Source organism: Rutidosis leptorrhynchoides, chromosome 11, assembly GCF_046630445.1.
Source record: "Rutidosis leptorrhynchoides isolate AG116_Rl617_1_P2 chromosome 11, CSIRO_AGI_Rlap_v1, whole genome shotgun sequence".
Taxonomy (NCBI): domain Eukaryota; kingdom Viridiplantae; phylum Streptophyta; class Magnoliopsida; order Asterales; family Asteraceae; genus Rutidosis; species Rutidosis leptorrhynchoides.
In genome coordinates this window covers 79,711,118-79,729,139 of record NC_092343.1, presented here as the reverse complement: position 1 = coordinate 79,729,139, position 18,022 = coordinate 79,711,118, and the positions used below count along the sequence as shown (strand labels likewise).

Below are 18,022 nucleotides of genomic sequence, written 5' to 3'. Positions count from 1 at the left end.
GTTGAACACTTAATGATACTTATCATCTGTATTTGTGTGCCGACATCTCGTCTGTGCCGACATCTCGTCTGATTTAACCAGAGCAGTAACAAAGAGGGGTTATCAAGGATTGGATCCGTCTTCAAACCCGACAACCACCTTTTATAATCAGGTTGATTCAGTGATCGAAAGGTTCGTGTTTTGGCATTTGTTCCGTTTTTAGTGCAAAAGGACATCCAATGTCTTCATGTTGTATTAAATTTTAAAAGTTTCAAAATGTTCATCTGGCTACCACATTGTGAAGTAATATCACATAGAGAATGTGATCAGATGTTCGTCCACGACTACACCTGAAATTTGGAAATTATCGGGCTGCAGCTCCTACTGAATCCGCAAGCTCCTCTAGTAATTCCCTTTGCTCCATAGAAGCACAAGACTACATAAAAAAAATACAAATGAGTTTACCCCATAAAAGCTCAAACTTCTCTTTCCGCTATCAGGGCGGATTTTATAAAAGGCAGAAAAGGCAACTGCTCCCACTTAATTTTGAGTAAGTAATGGATTTTGTAGCCCTTTGAGTTACAAACGTTTGAGTTTTTGAATAAACTAAATCGGAGTCTGTATGAAGGAGATATGACCAAAATGGTGAAGGCTCGCACAATATACATTTATCAACAAGTTACTTATCTTTTTCGCATATCTCGGACGATATTCATCTAAAATCAATTTTAAACTAAATATGCGTCGTTGAGTTCAAGAAAATAATTTAGATGAAGCATCAATATTGTTATCAAAAACTTTACAAAATGCGTATATACGGAGTATATATTTTCGCCCCCTTAAAATCTATTTTTAAGTACCACCACTGCCCGCTATAGTCATCATAATGAGAGTTGAGTAACTGGTTTGGCTTGAAACGGGTCTTTTAGGCTAGGTGGGGTTGGTTGACCGTTGACATTTTTTTGTCCAGTTCATTTGACTTCATGATACACGAGATAAAGTTTTAATAAAATGATTTAGGAGGTGTAAATATTTATGAAATGGACACTGAAATAATTTTAACCTTTCAACTAATTTGGTCATTTGACTCGTTAATTTAACCCGTTGAGATTATAAACTACCCAAATAGACCCACATATAAGTAAATGGGCTAAAATGGAGGTAGCAATATTAATCAACAATTCTTGTTGTTGGTTAAATCGCCACCTCCATTTTCCATCTTTGGTGAATGGGTTAAAATTGCCACCCCCATTTTCCACATATAAGTAAATGGGTTATCTGACGGTTTACATACGGATATGCTCATTGGTGTTGATGGAAATCACATGAGAAATAGTACCTGAATGGCTGTGTCAATATCACCGTCAAGAAATGAAGTGAGCTCGAAGTTCATTTTTAATCTGTGATCAGTAACCCTATTGTCCTAAAACAAACATTACAATGTACACAATGTGTTATTGAAAAATTAACAAGAATATTATGATTAATGTATAAATAGATGACAAATTAACAGTACAATCATTTAACAGGATTTATCACTTAATAAGCATCAAAGGTACCACTTTTACTTTCAATCCATTTGACCCAAATCAACCCATAAATAATTAAATGGGTTAAAATTGACACCTATAAATATAATACAGTGTCAAGTCATATTTAAAAACCTTCACTTCGATTATTATAAAATTGTGATTCTAGTATGTAGATATATACCTTGAAATTGTATGTACGGATCTTTTCTGAGCGAGCACCACTACCAACCTGCAATTACGATATGCGAAATCATTTCGCAAGGTATATACTATATATACTATATATTATAATCACGATCCCATTTTGCATTTTAACGTTATGATGCAACTAATCATGTAAGAGAGCAAACATTAAAACCTGAGATTTTCTTTTGTTCCTTTCAGACTCTTGTTGTTCCTTTAGTTTAATTTCATACCTGGAATGAGATTATGTAGCAAAAGACAGTTATGGCCAGACTTGATAATGAGAAGTTGAGGTTGCAAGATGGGCAGTCGGAAGGTGGGGTAATGGGTCAAATGGAAACGGGTCATTTTTAAGTACATGTTGCAATGAGTTAAATCTTAATTGAGAAACTATTCAAGAGGTTGTATGCATTAGAAAGAGACTTGCTTTAAGCTTAAAATTTATTAGTTCCATTTGACCCGTTTGAGATCACACACAGCTCAGATCAACCAAATTGCCACATATTTTAATTGGTTGACATTAACAAAACTTTACACAAGACAAGGTTATTTTTATAATGTTTCCTTACAGTTTTGCTCGCAAAAGTTGAAGTGCACGATTTTTATTTTTAAGTTGACTTCTTTCTTCCGTACAGAAGATTCTGATTCCTGTTGGTTTGTGAAAAAGATCGACTGCTGTTTCAACTTTATTCACGTTCTGACCTGAATATTAAAATTCACACATTGAGCATAAATGAACAAAAGATATAATATGTCATGGTCTTCTGGGGACGAACCGGGGAAGACCCGAATTCTCACCTGGGGACGAACCGGGGGTGAGCTCGGACTAGCCATAAGCCCAAGTGTAGAACTCACTCCCAAAAGCTAGCTTGAAGGAGGAGGGAACTCCTTGACTTATAAGCCATCACCCAATCCCATACTTGGGCGATGTGGGATCGTAACAATACCCCGGCTATGTTGGTCACGGTTGGCACCCTCTCTTCGGGTCCAAGCCACCACTCCATAGGCCACCACTCCGAGGTGTCGGGTCCCGAAAGGCGGGCTAGCTCTGATACCAATTGTCATGGTCTTCTGGGGACGAACCGGAAAAGACCCGAATTCTCACCTGGGGACGAACCGGGGGTGAGCTCGGACTAGCCATAAGCCCAAGTGTAGAACTCACTCCCAAAAGCTAGCTTGAAGGAGGAGGGAACACCTTGACTTATAAGCCATCACCCAATCCCATACTTGGGCGATGTGGGATCGTAACATAATATAAGTTTGACTAAAAATGTATGTTGACTAATACCTCCAGCACCACCAGACCTAGCAGTCGTTAGTTCAATATCTTTCGGATCAATCACCACATCCACTTCTTCTGCCTGAAACCAGTAAGGCATTAATTTTTTATTTTTTAAAAAAAAGAAAGAATTATACAGATGTTCAAACTAAAAAAGCTCTATTAGCAACATAATGAATGAAAAGGACACATTAAGGGTACTATGAACACTATTGTGAAGTACATATAACTAACTTAACTAACTAACTACCTACCTCTGGCATAATGGCCACGGTGGCAGTTGATGTATGAATACGACCTTGGGCTTCTGTTTGAGGGACACGTTGTACCCTATGGACACCTGATTCATACTTTAATTTGCTATATACTCGGGCACCTTTAACTTCCATAACATACGTCTTATAACCTCCTCGTTCAGCCTTGGAAAGAAAATGCATTATAAGCTTAGGCCATTATGATAAAAAGCTAATACAAACAATATCTTATAAATTACATAATCGTACAACATGCTAATAAGCTTAAAGCCATTATAATAAGCTAACCCAAACACCCCTTTAATTAATTTATGGAAATAAAAATAAAAGTAAATGTGTATACCTCGGAGCATGAAAGTGGAGAGTATCTCAGAGAGTTTCGTTCACTATACCTCTGGTACATACGAACCTATAAGATTACATATCATGACATCAGCAAATGAGTGCAACAAAAATCATCAAGAAGGGAGATATATAAATAGTTGATGTTGATGTTTTTTTTTAAAGTAATAGCAATCACAACAACATTAGCAAGCATATTTACTTTGTTAGTTGATCAAATAGCATCCTTAAATGAATCAATGAACCTAAAATCATTCATTTACAATACAAAGTCCAATATCATAAAATAAAATTCTGCCTTTAATGATAAGATGTTAAAGTTATTGAATAAACTTAGTAACAGTAAGTCACTATCTAACAATGGCTATAAACTTTATTCTAAATACTTGGAGAATCTATAATCAAAGCTCAATATCCAATAAGAAATATATATAACAGAATCCATCATGTTTATGAGGCAAGACTATAAATTTCATATTATGAACCAGCAAATAATCATAGACTCATAAAATGTATAAAGAACAAGAGAACCATCTACCTACAAGGTCAGCAGCCCACATACCAGCTTCTTCACCACCAGTACCAGCCCTAACTGCAATATAGCAACTCAGTATTTTATTATTTTTTTAAATAAACAAGATTTTACATAACTGTATATGTTATAAACTTTTTTTTATTGAAAATGTAAATATCCCACCATCTAAATAAGTAAAATATGTCTAGGAAAAACTTACCTTCAAGCAATATGTTTCTACTATCCAGAGGATCACTTGGTATAAGCAACATCTATCAGTAGATATAAAGTTATCAATCCTATAATACTTGAGCAAACAAAAAGGCAAGAAACATAAATGCATGTTAAACTAAAATTTCAGTTAAACTGAACCTTAAGCTTCTCTTCGAATACTTTAAGTTGCTCGGATAAATCTTCAATTTCAGAAGCTATCATCTCAGCCATCTCTTCATCAACGTCAGCATCTTTTGACAGAACTGAAAAAAAAAACAATCACTCAGTAAAAAGTTCAACTCGTGAAGCCATGAATAGCTAAAAGATAAAGAGCAAAACCTTTGGACTCTTCAAGTTGTTTCTCACAGTTCTTGAATCCTCTGTATGTGGATACAACCTATAATTTACAAAATGAAATTATTTAAGTTTTAAATGTTCATACTGAAAGACAAGCTAACTATTGTTGGTGTATTAAACAGAAACAAGAAGGTTAATTAGATTAGCAAATGTCATACCTCATCAAGGTCAGACATAGATTGTGCCAGCTTTTGGTACTCGCTAGGATTTGATGTCACTTCGGGATCTGCTAGCTTAACCTACGTCAACATCACCAAAACAACATACATATTAAAATAGGCATTAAATTGTTTATTGTTGTATTACAAGAATCACCAGCGAATAGTTTATTTTAGTATTTTCAAAGTAAATCATATACAGATATCAGATGGGCTCACAATGTTAAGAAGTTCGATTTTCTTTGTTTTATAGTTTTCTAATTATTGTATAACTGGTTAGACTCAAATACTCGTACTAGATACAGGCATTGTTGTAAAAAAACCCGATTACTCCCCGATTAATCCCCAATTACTCATTTTTAAGATCAGTCCGTTCCGATTTTCCAAAATCCGTTTAGTTAATGGGTCAACGTCGATTGATGGGTCAAAATCGAATTTGGTAATCAAAGTCAGTCAAAGTCAAAATTGACCAACATTTTAACATGAATTTAAACTAGAACTTTAGAATTTTTGAAAAAAATGAACAATTTTAGACAATTATATTAAAGTTTATGGTTTTCTTCTATATTTACACATATAATTTTTGAAATTTAATATTTAAATGTATAAAGTACAATCCGATTAATCCCCGAATTGCCGATTACTCCTTCCAAAGTCCCGACCGATAATCCCCGAATAACGAATTTTGCAACCTTGGATACAGGTAACCAAGTACGGACTGTTACAATCGCAATCGTTAACAGAAACAAAAGTATTGTTCAAAATTCTACTACTAGCTATTATGACATTATTAGTTTCAGTTTCTACCATGTGTCCTCTCATCCTAAACTGATTTTCAATTACAATCAGTAAGTAACACTACAAGACTTGAAAGCCTTCTATATGAGAAACTATTCCATACCAGCTCATCGACTCCATTGATATACCCAGACCCCCACCCCCTGCTGCCAGCAGTAAATACAATCTTTAATACTTATCCTTAATTTTTCAACTGTTCACCATCAAATTTTATTCATTTAAATTCTATGCAATAATTTCATTACACAAATAATATAATATAATATAATATAATATAATATAATATAATATAATATAATATAATATAATATAATATATACTCGTATAGCATAATTACCGATAATTCTTTCCAAGTTTTTTCAGCAGATTCGAGTTTCTTCAATAGATAAGGCTCCTAAATTCACATTCACAATAGAAACAATTACAAGCTCAATAACAGTAACATATAAAATATAAAACCCTAACTCTGCTATTATCAAACTAATTTAACTGAAATTTGAACTTACCGCCATGCAAACGAATCTGGAATGAGATTTTCGATTTCGCAACGGCCGAACAGATAAGAATCTGTCTGTTAGGTTACATTTAGGTGAAAATTGTGATGTAATTGAAGAACTTAGGGTTTGAGTAATCATCATTTGTGTATTCATGGTTAACATGAACACCAGGAGGGCTTTTGTTATCCTCAAATGGGTTATGAACGGATAAAGCGAGTCCTGTTTCAGATCTGTTATACGGTTGGAACCGGATCCGGATTTTGTATCCGGTATGAGTTATGGGCTGTTGTTTGGTCAGGTGAAATGCTTTTATGGTTTTAATCTGGACTATTGGGCTTTTTTTACTTGTACATGTACCTCCTAATTTGCGCACTAGTAATATTTATATTAGACATAATTACTAAAATCGTCCCTGTATTAAACACAATTCTTTTTTTTTTAATCCCTGTTTTAACAATGCTGCATTTATCATCCCTATATTAAAAAAAAAGTTCCCAATTTCGTCCCTATTTAACCCCAACTGTTATGTCTCCGTTAAGTATACCCCATGTGAATTAAAACTGCTGATGAATCTGAACACGATGATCGTAAATCTGAATCAAAGTACCTGTTTAATGAAATCGATTCGTATTCGCATATAGATCTGAAAATGACTGATCAAAAATCTAACCTGGCTGCTAGTGGATATAATTCGCCAACTGAAGGTGTTGTTCCGGTAGAGAATAAAAGCACTAATTATTCTAATTTTCAAATGCCATTACATGTACATGCTTCTGAATATGCATCTGAAGATGTTGTTGAAGGATTACCTGCTTATGATGTCGGTTATGCTGGATCTAAGCCGTTTATTCTCAATCGATCAGTCAAAGCATAAGGCTGTGTTCCAGAGATTTTTTAAAGAAGAAATGAAATGAGAGGGAGGTGAATGAAGGGGAATGATTATGAATCATTCCAATTTGGAAGGAAATGATTGAAGGAAAATTACATTGTTCCTCCCTTCCATTTCCTTCATATCCAAACTCTGGAACACTCATTCTTTGATTCAATCTTTCCAAACCCTTTCCTTTCCTTTAAAAAACCAACTCGGGAACAGACCCTAAGTCTAATATGATTTGTAATACAGTTCTAATCTGATCCTGATTGCATTTAATGTTAATTCTTTCAATTATGTTGAATCGTGAGAAAATCTAAATGCCAGGTATCATCATCTTCACTTGAAGAGGGTGTTGTGCCGGACCACAACTCAGGTATGGTGGATGTATCGAACAATCAGCAGCAGCTGCAGCAGCACCAGTCAGCGATGGAGGTTTATCCAACTCCTTTAGTAGGGTTCGATCGCGAAGCTAGGGTTTTAAGATACAAAGAAAAGAGGGAGAACCGGAAGTTTGAGAAGAAGATTCGATATGCTTCAAGGAAAGCTTATGCAGAAACAAGGCCTAGAATCAAAGGGAGGTTTGCGAAACGAACTGAAATCGATGTTGAAGCTGATGAATCCTTGATCTCGCTGGAATCATCATATGGCGTTGTTCCAACTTACTAATTATGTTTAATTTTTGTCTCGTGCTTTTGGTGTGTCTAATATGTGTTTTGTTTCTTAATCTGTAACAACCCGACTTTTTCGACTTATATTTTTGTGCTCTATACTTTCACGACTCTGCGTATATGTGCGTACTGAGCTAGTTTATGCTCTGTGATCTTTATTCATGATTAATTACTTTCGCTAATATCTTACAACGTGTTGTTAAGTGCGTAATCACTTAACTTGATCCTCGAATGCTTTTACGACCATTAGTGTCACTTGTCGTTTGAAAGAAGCTATGTACTTGGTACACGTTTAACTTTGGTCATAATTGGAATATTATGACTACGTAATACTAATTGTTATTTTCTAATGACAATTACTTGGCTTAATGGTTGCTTAATTACGCTTAGTGTTTTACTAATGCACACTAGTTAGTCTTAATAGACTTTTTACCTTAATGGACTTAGACCCACCCTACTCTAGTTAATGGACCATTAAATTAGCCCAACTTTAATGGATTTATGACCCATTAAGATGTAGGACAAAAACTCATTAAGATGAGCCAACATACTAGCATTTTTGTTAACCATTACTACACATGTTGCGTGGGATTCCAACAACAAGCACCACCTTTAGACCACCACCATGCAAAAAGCAAAAAGTTGTCCCCCTTTGGCCCCCCTAAACCCACGGCCACAAGCACCCCTCCACCACTATAAATACAAGCCTTATTCTTTCATTTCACACTTGATTTCATTCTCATTTTACACACACTTGCTCTCTAATTTTCTCTCTAGTCTTTCTCACACTAAAATTGTAAGTTCTTAAAATTTTCTTCTTCTTCTTCTTCTTCTTCTTCTTCTCTTCTTAATCACGACATCATCATCATCATCATCATCATCATCATCATAAGATCAAGCTTTTTAGCTTTTTGATCTTGTTATATCTTGTAGATTTAAACTTTGATTTGAATCCTTCAAGAACATGAAAGATTCAAGCTTTCTAGCTTTGGATCTTCATTACTTTGATGGATCTAAGCTTTATAGCTTAAGATCACTTTATTTTTGTTAAAAGATCAAAACTTGTGTTTATAATCTTCATGAAACTTGAAGATCTAGCTTTTTGCCTTAAAGATCTTTAAGGACATAAAAGATTCAAGCTTTCTAGCTTTGAAATCTCATAATTATTGTTAAGGGATCCAAGCTTTCTAGCTTAGGGTTTCATTACTTTGTTTGATCAAATTTATCTAACTTAAGGTCTTGCTTGTTTGATTGAATCCAAGTTTGTAGCTTTAAATTTTAGAACTTGTATTTGTGTTGAGACTAAGAACATGATGTAACCTTCGTTCATCATCCATCTAAAACTCTTAAGTGAGTTGTATTTCCCCTTAGTCTTGACATAGTGTATTGATGGTTGAAACTTGGTCTAAGTGATGCTAAAACATCAAAGAGTTGTACACTTGAGGCTTATACGCATCAAGGATGAGAACCGTGATAAGCATCAAGCACCAATAAACCCACCGGAGCACTTGTTTTCTGTTTTTCAGGGTCTGATCAGACTCCTGGGACTTCTGGAAAGTTGATTTCCAGATATTTCGGTTCGATTAGATGACTTTTCATTTAAGACTCACCTAAATCCGATATACGGTTTAGGATTTATAGCCTTCCGAAAATCACTACGCTTTTGTAATGACGTGCTGAAAAATTTCTGACCTACTCGCGCTTGAACCGTCGCCACGATCAAACGACATCGAGCTAAGATCTGAAAATTTGACAGCAGTAAGAGGACTCACATACGGAGCCTTGGCCACTGACCACGTGTCTTTTCAGTTTGTATAGAGGTCGTAGCAGCTGTTCGAAGTCAGCCTTTTGTTTCGATCTCTATTCTTGTTGAAAACTTACTTTATCTTTTACGAATGATGATGATGATGATGATGATGATGATGATACTTAATACTTAATTTATTCACTTTTAAACTTTTGGGGACGATTTACTGACTTAGTAACCTTTGACTTAGGTTGAGGACCTTTCGGACCGACTTACTACTTGCATACTTTTCTTATCGACTTTTACCGCACATTCACTGCGAGTTATAGCTCCCTTTTTTTACTTTAACTATTTTTGGGACTGAGAATACATGCGCTTTTTATGTTTTACATACTAGACACAAGTACTTAAACTTTATATATGTGTGGGTGATATAACGACACAAATTTTCCCCTTAGCTCGGTAACGTTTAACTATTGGTTTATGAACCGGTAGACGCGAATCTTAGATATGGATCCATAGGGTTTGACATCCCCACTCAGGCTAGTCGCGCTAGCATTTAACGGGTGTTTAATACTTCGTAAACTTACGCACTCGCCAAGTGTACTTTTAGGGGGTGATATTTATATTACTTGTTAAGTTAGTTACCGAGTGCCCACGGATAAGCATATACTTTATCATACTGATTTGAAATACTGATTTGAAATGCTGATTTGAAGCACTGAAATCTCGTGGTCTACATTACATTGCTGATTACAATCAAACTATAGCTCACCAACATTCGTGTTGACTTTTTAAAGCATGTATTTCTCAGGTGCTTAGACGTTGTTGCTTCTGCTGTTAGACTTGCTGTTATTGTAACAACCCGACTTTTTTCGTTTACTATCGTTACTTGTCCGTTAAGTATTTAACGGTGGTTACTTAGACTTGTGTGTTTAATAGAATTAAATACATGCTTATTAGAGAGATTCTTGAATTAATAGGTTATATTAATTTATGAATTTATTTCGGAAAGTGAAATAACTATAAAACATTACGATTAAGTTAATCGTCTAGAAAACTTTTCAGTTTATGGGACTTAGAAAAACGGCGAAATAATTATTTTCAATAATTATTAACTTTAAGAAAAACTAATTTAATTTATTATTTATTTAATGAATTAAATCCGATGATTTTGTTTCAACGACTAGTTAACGTTCTGGAGACCCGATACGGTTAACGGCATTCGAAACGGATCACGTGCGTACAAGTGAATAAGCAAAACGAGCCCAGGACACCCCTTAGAGGGCCATTCGGCCGAATGCCCCCATGGATCCCCTTAGTGGACTAGTTTGGTTATTTGGGTCATTAGCTTTATCAATTAAAAGGCCCTAACTATATATATTTAGCAAGTAACTAGAAACCCTCATTCCTCTTATTTGTTTAGTCGACTTTTTGCTCTCTTTCCCCTCCCCTTTGGTCGTTGACATCCACACCACCACCACCATCATCAAACTTCAAAATTTAACAAAACCTTGTGCATAAAGATTGTTCCTTGTGTTGTTCTCTACGTGTTTGTGTGATCAATTTGATATTTTAAGGTATAACTAGTAACCCTAATTTTATTAATTCAGTTTTTTGTTCAATTACATAGTGTAATCAAGTCTAGTGCTCAATTAATGGTGTCTAGTGTTGTTATTTATCGTTTGATTGCGTAATTAACATTGTATGTATGAAAAACGAATTTGTTTCTTGTTGCTATGATTAAATTGACATGAGAACTGATCTTGTAACATGTTTTAATGGAAATATATCGAAAATTTATTAATTTTAGACTCCGATTTTGCGTGATTTCGTTATCGTATGCTTAAGATATGCTTAATCGAAGATTTGACTAGGTTATGTGCATAATCCGAATTTTATGAGTTGCATGCTTTGTGTTTTAGCTTATAAAAAGTGTACTACTTTATTCCTTATGAAAAGTTATGCAATTTGGACTTAAGATTTGCGTCAAAAGATTATGTAATGCTCCCGTTATGTCAAAACGAAGATTTGGTTTTTAAAGAGAGCTGAATCGGTTTTCAAAGTTACATAAAAATTGCTAGAGTGAACTAGGAGTTGATTGAGACTTTGATCTTATGGAATATGTTATTATATATGTTACTTGACATGTTTCATTTGTATGTGAACTTGCGAGAACGTGATTTGCCATGAGATATATGCTCGTCTAAATGATATGTCTGTTTGATGAACAAAACTGATGAGTCTGTAAAGGTTTGCGAGACTGTACAAATTGGCTAAAGCAATGTTTTTGATTATTTTATCACTAAAATTTTGAGATGTTTTGGGATGACTCCAATTGGCTGTTCATCAAAATCTATTTTCTATATTTTTTGAAAAATGTTTAAAAACTGACGCGCGGGCAGAAATTGCTGTAATGAACTATGATTAGACCTTTTCTGATATTGGACTTTTATATATCGTATGAGGTTTTGGACAGACTTTTTGGAATCGATTTGAAGTATAGATGTGATCTGGAGTTGTTCACGATTTAATGATTTATGTGCTATGAGCTATAGTTGGATCTTTCTACGACGTACGAATCTCTAAGGCGTGCTTTAAGGTGCGAAAGTGCGATATGCTTAATTATGACTTGTAAAGTGATACTTGACCTAGATTTGATATGTTGACCATGTTTGCATGACCTACTGAGATGTTTGACTTTATTTGACCACTTTGACCGAGTTGACTTTAGGGTTGACTTTGGTTGACTTTTGTTGACTTGCTTGGATTAGTTGACTTCTACTTGTTTGTTGAGTCAGTCTGAGCACTAGGACTTTGCGTACAATATGGGTTGACATGGTTTGACCTATAAGTATATACTTAAGATGATTTACTTATTTAGGTTGCGTTGTTCAGTCGAGATTGTTCGACAACCGTACGTTTTGCTAAGAAATTACAAGTGCTTTTGCTAAGGTGAGTCTACAGTCCCTACTACATTTTTACAGGGATGAGGTGCTTGATTTTTACAAATGTTTTACATATTAGGTACAAGTAACTTACCAAGAATATACATATGAGTTCAGATAAAAAAAATCCCTTAGATTGATTATATTAGTTACTTTGTAAGCTCGACTTATAGGGACGGTACCGTTAGGTTTGACAAACCTCACCTCAACATAACTGGTCCTTATTCTGTTGTTACTCGTACACTTGATCGGTGTAGCGCCATGATAGGGTAAACTAAAGACGTGTGCTCGGCTTACGCAAAGGTTAAAGCTTTATAATCAAGCGCTCATGATAATGTATACTTTTCCTATGATGTTTTTTAAGAAAATCTTGTGGCCTAACCTACGAAATGATTTACTAAACCTGTAGTTTCACTCAACATTTTTCGTTGACGTTTTGCATGTTTCATCTCAGGTACATAGAGGTAGTCCTTACGCTTAACTGAAGTTAGTATGCTGTTTGCTGCTAGAACTGGACGACGTCCAGCATATTTCATCATTTTTATTTCAAGAACAAATATTCGCATTTAAACTACTTTATTTCGAGATATTTTGGGTTCATATACATTAGTCATTTATGTCAAACGTTTTCCAGTTACATTTTCTTTAATAAATGACTTGATTTGATAATTAATGCGAACAATTTTCGGAAACGTCTCATATAGAGGGCGTGACCGCTAAACTGTAGGACCAGGAGTTAATATTCTGTTAGTAGATTCTGACGGGGTATTACATTTGGTATCAGAGCCAGGTCGGTTACCTAGGACTAGGCTGCATAAGAGAGTCGAACGTTAGGACATCTATTGAGTCTAGACTGTAACCTTAGACTTGTTATGTTACATGAACCCTAGTTAAACTAATTGCTATGCTACATGATTTCTGTAATGACATGATTACTAGATGAACTAACTTTGTGTTTTATTTGAGTTCTAGATGACTTCTTCCAATCCTATCATTCTTACCGACTCCGACACGGAATCCGAGGAAACCGTGCAAGCACAAGGAAATACGATACTCGAGTTTGTAGATGATACCGAGTCGGAACGCGAGATGGAAACTGATAATGCTAAAAATGAACATATATTTCATAGCATTATTCCTCAAGAAAGACAAACTTTTAGTTGCAATTGTCCTATTTACAAGTGATATTCGTTTAAATAATAAAAGGTGAAGACAAAAGGCAGATTCGACGAATTGAAGACGCAAACGACCAAAAAGCTCAAAAGTACAAAAGACAATCAAAGAGGTTCCAATTATTGATAAGAAACGTCTCAAAATTACAAGAGTACAAGATTCAAAACGCAAAGTACAAGATATTAAATTGTACGCAAGGACGTTCGAAAATCCGGAACCGGGACCAGAGTCAACTCTCAACGCATGACGCAACGGACTAAAAATTACAAGTCAACTATGCGCACAAATATAATATAATATTTAAATAATTCTTATAATTATTTATATATTATATATTATATTATTAAAAACCGTAGGCAGAAAAAACAAAGGCATGTGAGCCTCTCCAGCTGGCCATGCGATCGCATGGCCTTGAAGGGTAAAGCTCATGCGATCGCATGAGCCACTTTTTCAGCCCACATGCCTATAAAATTCGCAGCTTGGTGAACATCAAAACACATCTTTTTCTATCTCTCAATATATCTATACGTAATATTTATATTTATATTTTAATTTTAATTTTAATTTTAATTTTAAATCCTAATAATAAGGGTATGTTAGCGAATGTTGTAAGGGTGTAAGTCGAAATTCTGTCCGTGTAACGCTACGCTATTTTTAATCATTGTAAGTTATGTTCAACCTTTTTACATTAATATCTCATAGCTAAGTTATTATTATGCTTAATTAATCCGAAGTAATCATGATGTTGGGCTAAAAATATTAAAATTGGGTAATTGGGCTTTGTACCATAATTGGGGTTTGGACAAAAGAACGACACTTGTGGAAATTAGACTATGGGCTATTAATGGGCTTTATATTTGTTTAACTAAATGATAATTTGTTAATATTAATATAAAGATTTACAATTGGACGTCCCTATAAATAACCATATACACTCGATCGGACACGATGGGCGGGGTATTTATATGTACGAATAATCGTTCATTTAACCGGATACGGGAATGGATTAATAGACACTAAAATTATTAAAATAGGGGTGAAATTATGTACAAGGACACTTGGCATAATTGATAACAAAGTATTAAAACGTTGGGTTACATTCAGTCGACATCCTGGTGTAATTATTAAACAAAGTATTAAAATCTTGTTACAGTTTAAGTCCCCAATTAGTTGGAATATTTAACTTCGGGTATAAGGATAATTTGACGAGGACACTCGCACTTTATATTTATGACTGATGGACTGTTATGGACAAAACCAGACGGACATATTAAATAATCCAAGACAAAGGACAATTAACCCATGGGCATAAAACTAAAATCAACACGTCAAACATCATGATTACGGAAGTTTAAATAAGCATAATTCTTTTATTTCATATTTAATTTCCTTTATTTTATATTTAATTGCACTTCTAATTATCGCACTTTTATTTATTGTTATTGTATTTAATTGCAATCTTAATTATCGTACTTTTTAATTATCGCAAGTTTATTTTATCGCACTTTTATTTATCGCAATTTCATTATCGTTATTTACTTTACGCTTTAAATTAAGTCTTTTATTTATTTAATATTTTACATTTTGTTTTAACTGCGACTAAAGTTTTAAATTCGACAAACCGGTCATTAAACGGTAAAAACTCCCCTTTATAATAATAATATTACTTATATATATATTTGTATTTTTATAAAATAAAACTAATATAGCGTTAAGCTTTGATTAAAAGATTTTCCCTGTGGAACGAACCGGACTTACTAAAAACTACACTACTGTACGATTAGGTACACTGCCTATAAGTGTTGTAGCAAGGTTTAAGTATATCCATTCTATAAATAAATAAATATCTTGTGTAAAATTTCATCGTATTTAATAGTATTTCCTGCTAAAATTTAATAGTATTTTATACCCCTTAGCTTTAACATCAAGTATTTTTGGCGCCGCTGCCGGGGAACCATCTAGCTTAAAAGCCGGAAGCGCAACGCTAAAAAGAAAAAAACAAAAAAAAAAATTATTTTTAGTTTACTTTTATTAAAATACGCTTTTGTAAAAAATACGTTTTAATATATTCGAAAATATAAAAAGAAAAACAAAAATATAAATATTTTTAAGAGTTTGTTAAATATTTAAGTTCTATAAAAGTTTCTTTATATTTATTTTATAAAAATATAAGTTTTATTTAATTTATAAAAATATATTATATAAATATTTAAAATAGAAAAAATAAACACAGCAAAATAAAAAAAAATAAAACATTCGGCCTGCTACTGTAGCAGCCCGTAGCCTGGCCCAAAATCCTGGCTCATGCGATCGCATGAGCCCGAAGGCATAAACTCATGCGATCGCATGAGAGTATCTGACACGCCAACAGGAAACCCTAACTGCATTAATTACGGGTATTATTATTATTATTATTTAATAAACCCTAATTAGGTTTTATTATTTAATTAGTTATTAGTTTTTAGATTTAATTTATATATTTAGTTTAATTAGTTTAATTAAATTTTAAAATTAATAGTTTTATAAAATAAATAATATAAAAATAATATTTTTATAAAAATTGTACTTTTTACAACTTTTAGTATATTTTTATATTTTATTTTTGTAATTGTTTTTAGCGTAATATTTGTATTTTTCGCTCGTATTTAGTTTTAATTCATAGTTTTTGCCATAGTTATTTTTATTTTTAGATTTTTAGACTTTGCCGTAAAATCTCTTAAGTGCTTTTTCTTTAGACTAAGATATAGGTGCTTTAGAATTTTGCGACGCCTTTTTAAGTTTTAGTTCCTTTTTAAGATATTGCCATTTGGGATACAGTTTTACTTGTAAGCTTTAATATTTTTAGACGCCTTTTACCTATGTATCAATTATCATTCCAATTAGTAATCTCAATTTGCGATTATAATTTTAAGTTAGTGATAGTAATAAGGTTGAGTTAGTCGAGTGTTTTTAAGTTCTATAAGTCATTTTTTTTTATTATTTCTTATTTTTCGACGCCTTTTATTTTTTTCGATCTTTTCTTTTTCGACCTTTTTCGACGCACTCTTTTTCTTTCTTATTTCTCGCTATTCTAGTTTTAGGACATAGATTTTTTTTTCTACTTCTTATCTATACTTCTTAAAATTACGAAAATTTATTTTAAGTGGTTAAATTGATAGACATCAAAATTTTCTGGTTCGTAGTAATAGTTGGATTTGTACGTGGACCGGGTTATTGGAGCCAAACAGTCCTCAATTATATTGAGACCAAACGAATCCTGCCCCTCTGCTGCATCTTTTGGCTATTCGAAACGTGGGCAAAATCAGAAAAGTCTATTAATTGGATAACTTATATAATTTTTCTTTCCTTTTAAAAACTAATAGGATATTTAGTGAATGCACCGAGCAAGACGTTCACCACCTTTTGTACGTTCACCACCTGTAACTAGATCAAGACATCTAGCAAATATTACCGCCGTTGATTTTTCTTTAGAATCGTCATCCAGTCGACCAAGTACTCCAATTCAAATTTTCGATAATCCATTTTTTGAACCCGACCTCATAATTGAGAATCCGGGGAATATTCAGGGACAATTCATAGATCCTGAACCATTAAATTTTTCTCCAGAACCACCAATCATTCAAACATAGATTGTTGAGGAACGAACCATTATATCAGAATCCTCTAGTGATTCCGATTCAACAAATTCAATTATGGAGAATCTGGAACCTTTAAGTATGGAAGACCGAATGAGAGCTAAACGCACTGGCCAAGGTCACGCAATTACTCATCCAGACATTAATGCGCCAGATTATGAAATCAAAGGACAAATTCTACACAAGGTAACTAATCAATGCCAATTTAGTGGTGCGCTGAAGGAAGATCCAAATGAACATCTTCGTACCTTTAATAGGATCTGCACTCTATTTAAAATCCGAGAAGTGGAGGATGAACAGATATATCTCATGTTATTTCCCTGGACTTTAAAGGGAGAAGCCAAAGATTGGTTGGAATCGTTACTTGAAGGGGCGATTGATACATGGGACGTTTTAGTTGAAAAATTTCTTAAACAATTCTTTCCGGCATCTAAAGCCGTAAGACTTCAAGGAGAAATTGTTACGTTTACACAGAAACCAAATGAAACTCTATATGAGGCGTGGACTAGATTTGGAAAGTTATTAAGAGGATGTCCGCAACATGGTTTAGACACCTGTCAAATAGTACATATATTCTACCAAGGATGCGACATCACTACAAGGAAAGACATCGATATAGCAGCTGGTGGTTCTATTATGAAGAAAACCAAAACTGATGCTTACAAAATTATTGATAACACTGCTTCCCACTCACATGAGTGGCACCAAGAAAAAGATATCGTTAGATCATCTAAAGCAGCTAGAGCCGATTCTAGTCATGACTTAGATTCCATTTCCGCAAAGATAGATGTGTCGAGAGACGAATGGAAAAGATGACTGAAGATATCCACTCAATACGAATTAGTTGTGAGCAGTGTGGAGGACCACATTT

General features: G+C 33.9%; 2 protein-coding genes across 2 annotated transcripts; one reads left to right on the top strand and one right to left on the bottom strand.

Annotated features, from left to right (window-relative positions):
• Positions 1-223: 223 nt before the first annotated feature.
• On the bottom strand, positions 224-6,364 carry LOC139876741 (peptide chain release factor APG3, chloroplastic). Its single transcript, XM_071864118.1, has 15 exons — positions 6,116-6,364; positions 5,947-6,003; positions 4,812-4,892; positions 4,636-4,693; positions 4,456-4,559; positions 4,304-4,355; positions 4,112-4,161; positions 3,571-3,636; positions 3,228-3,392; positions 2,983-3,055; positions 2,264-2,396; positions 1,870-1,927; positions 1,693-1,740; positions 1,319-1,402; positions 224-415 (listed from the first exon to the last, which is right to left on the bottom strand). Exons 1-15 carry the CDS (start codon positions 6,266-6,268, stop codon positions 344-346), a joined length of 1,254 nt encoding a protein of 417 aa, XP_071720219.1. The 5' UTR covers positions 6,269-6,364; the 3' UTR covers positions 224-343.
• Positions 6,365-6,755: 391 nt separating this feature from the next.
• Positions 6,756-7,646, top strand: LOC139874714 (zinc finger protein CONSTANS-LIKE 5-like). Its single transcript, XM_071862121.1, has 2 exons — positions 6,756-6,968; positions 7,305-7,646. Exons 1-2 carry the CDS (start codon positions 6,756-6,758, stop codon positions 7,644-7,646), a joined length of 555 nt encoding a protein of 184 aa, XP_071718222.1.
• The last annotated feature ends 10,376 nt before the right edge of the window (positions 7,647-18,022 follow it).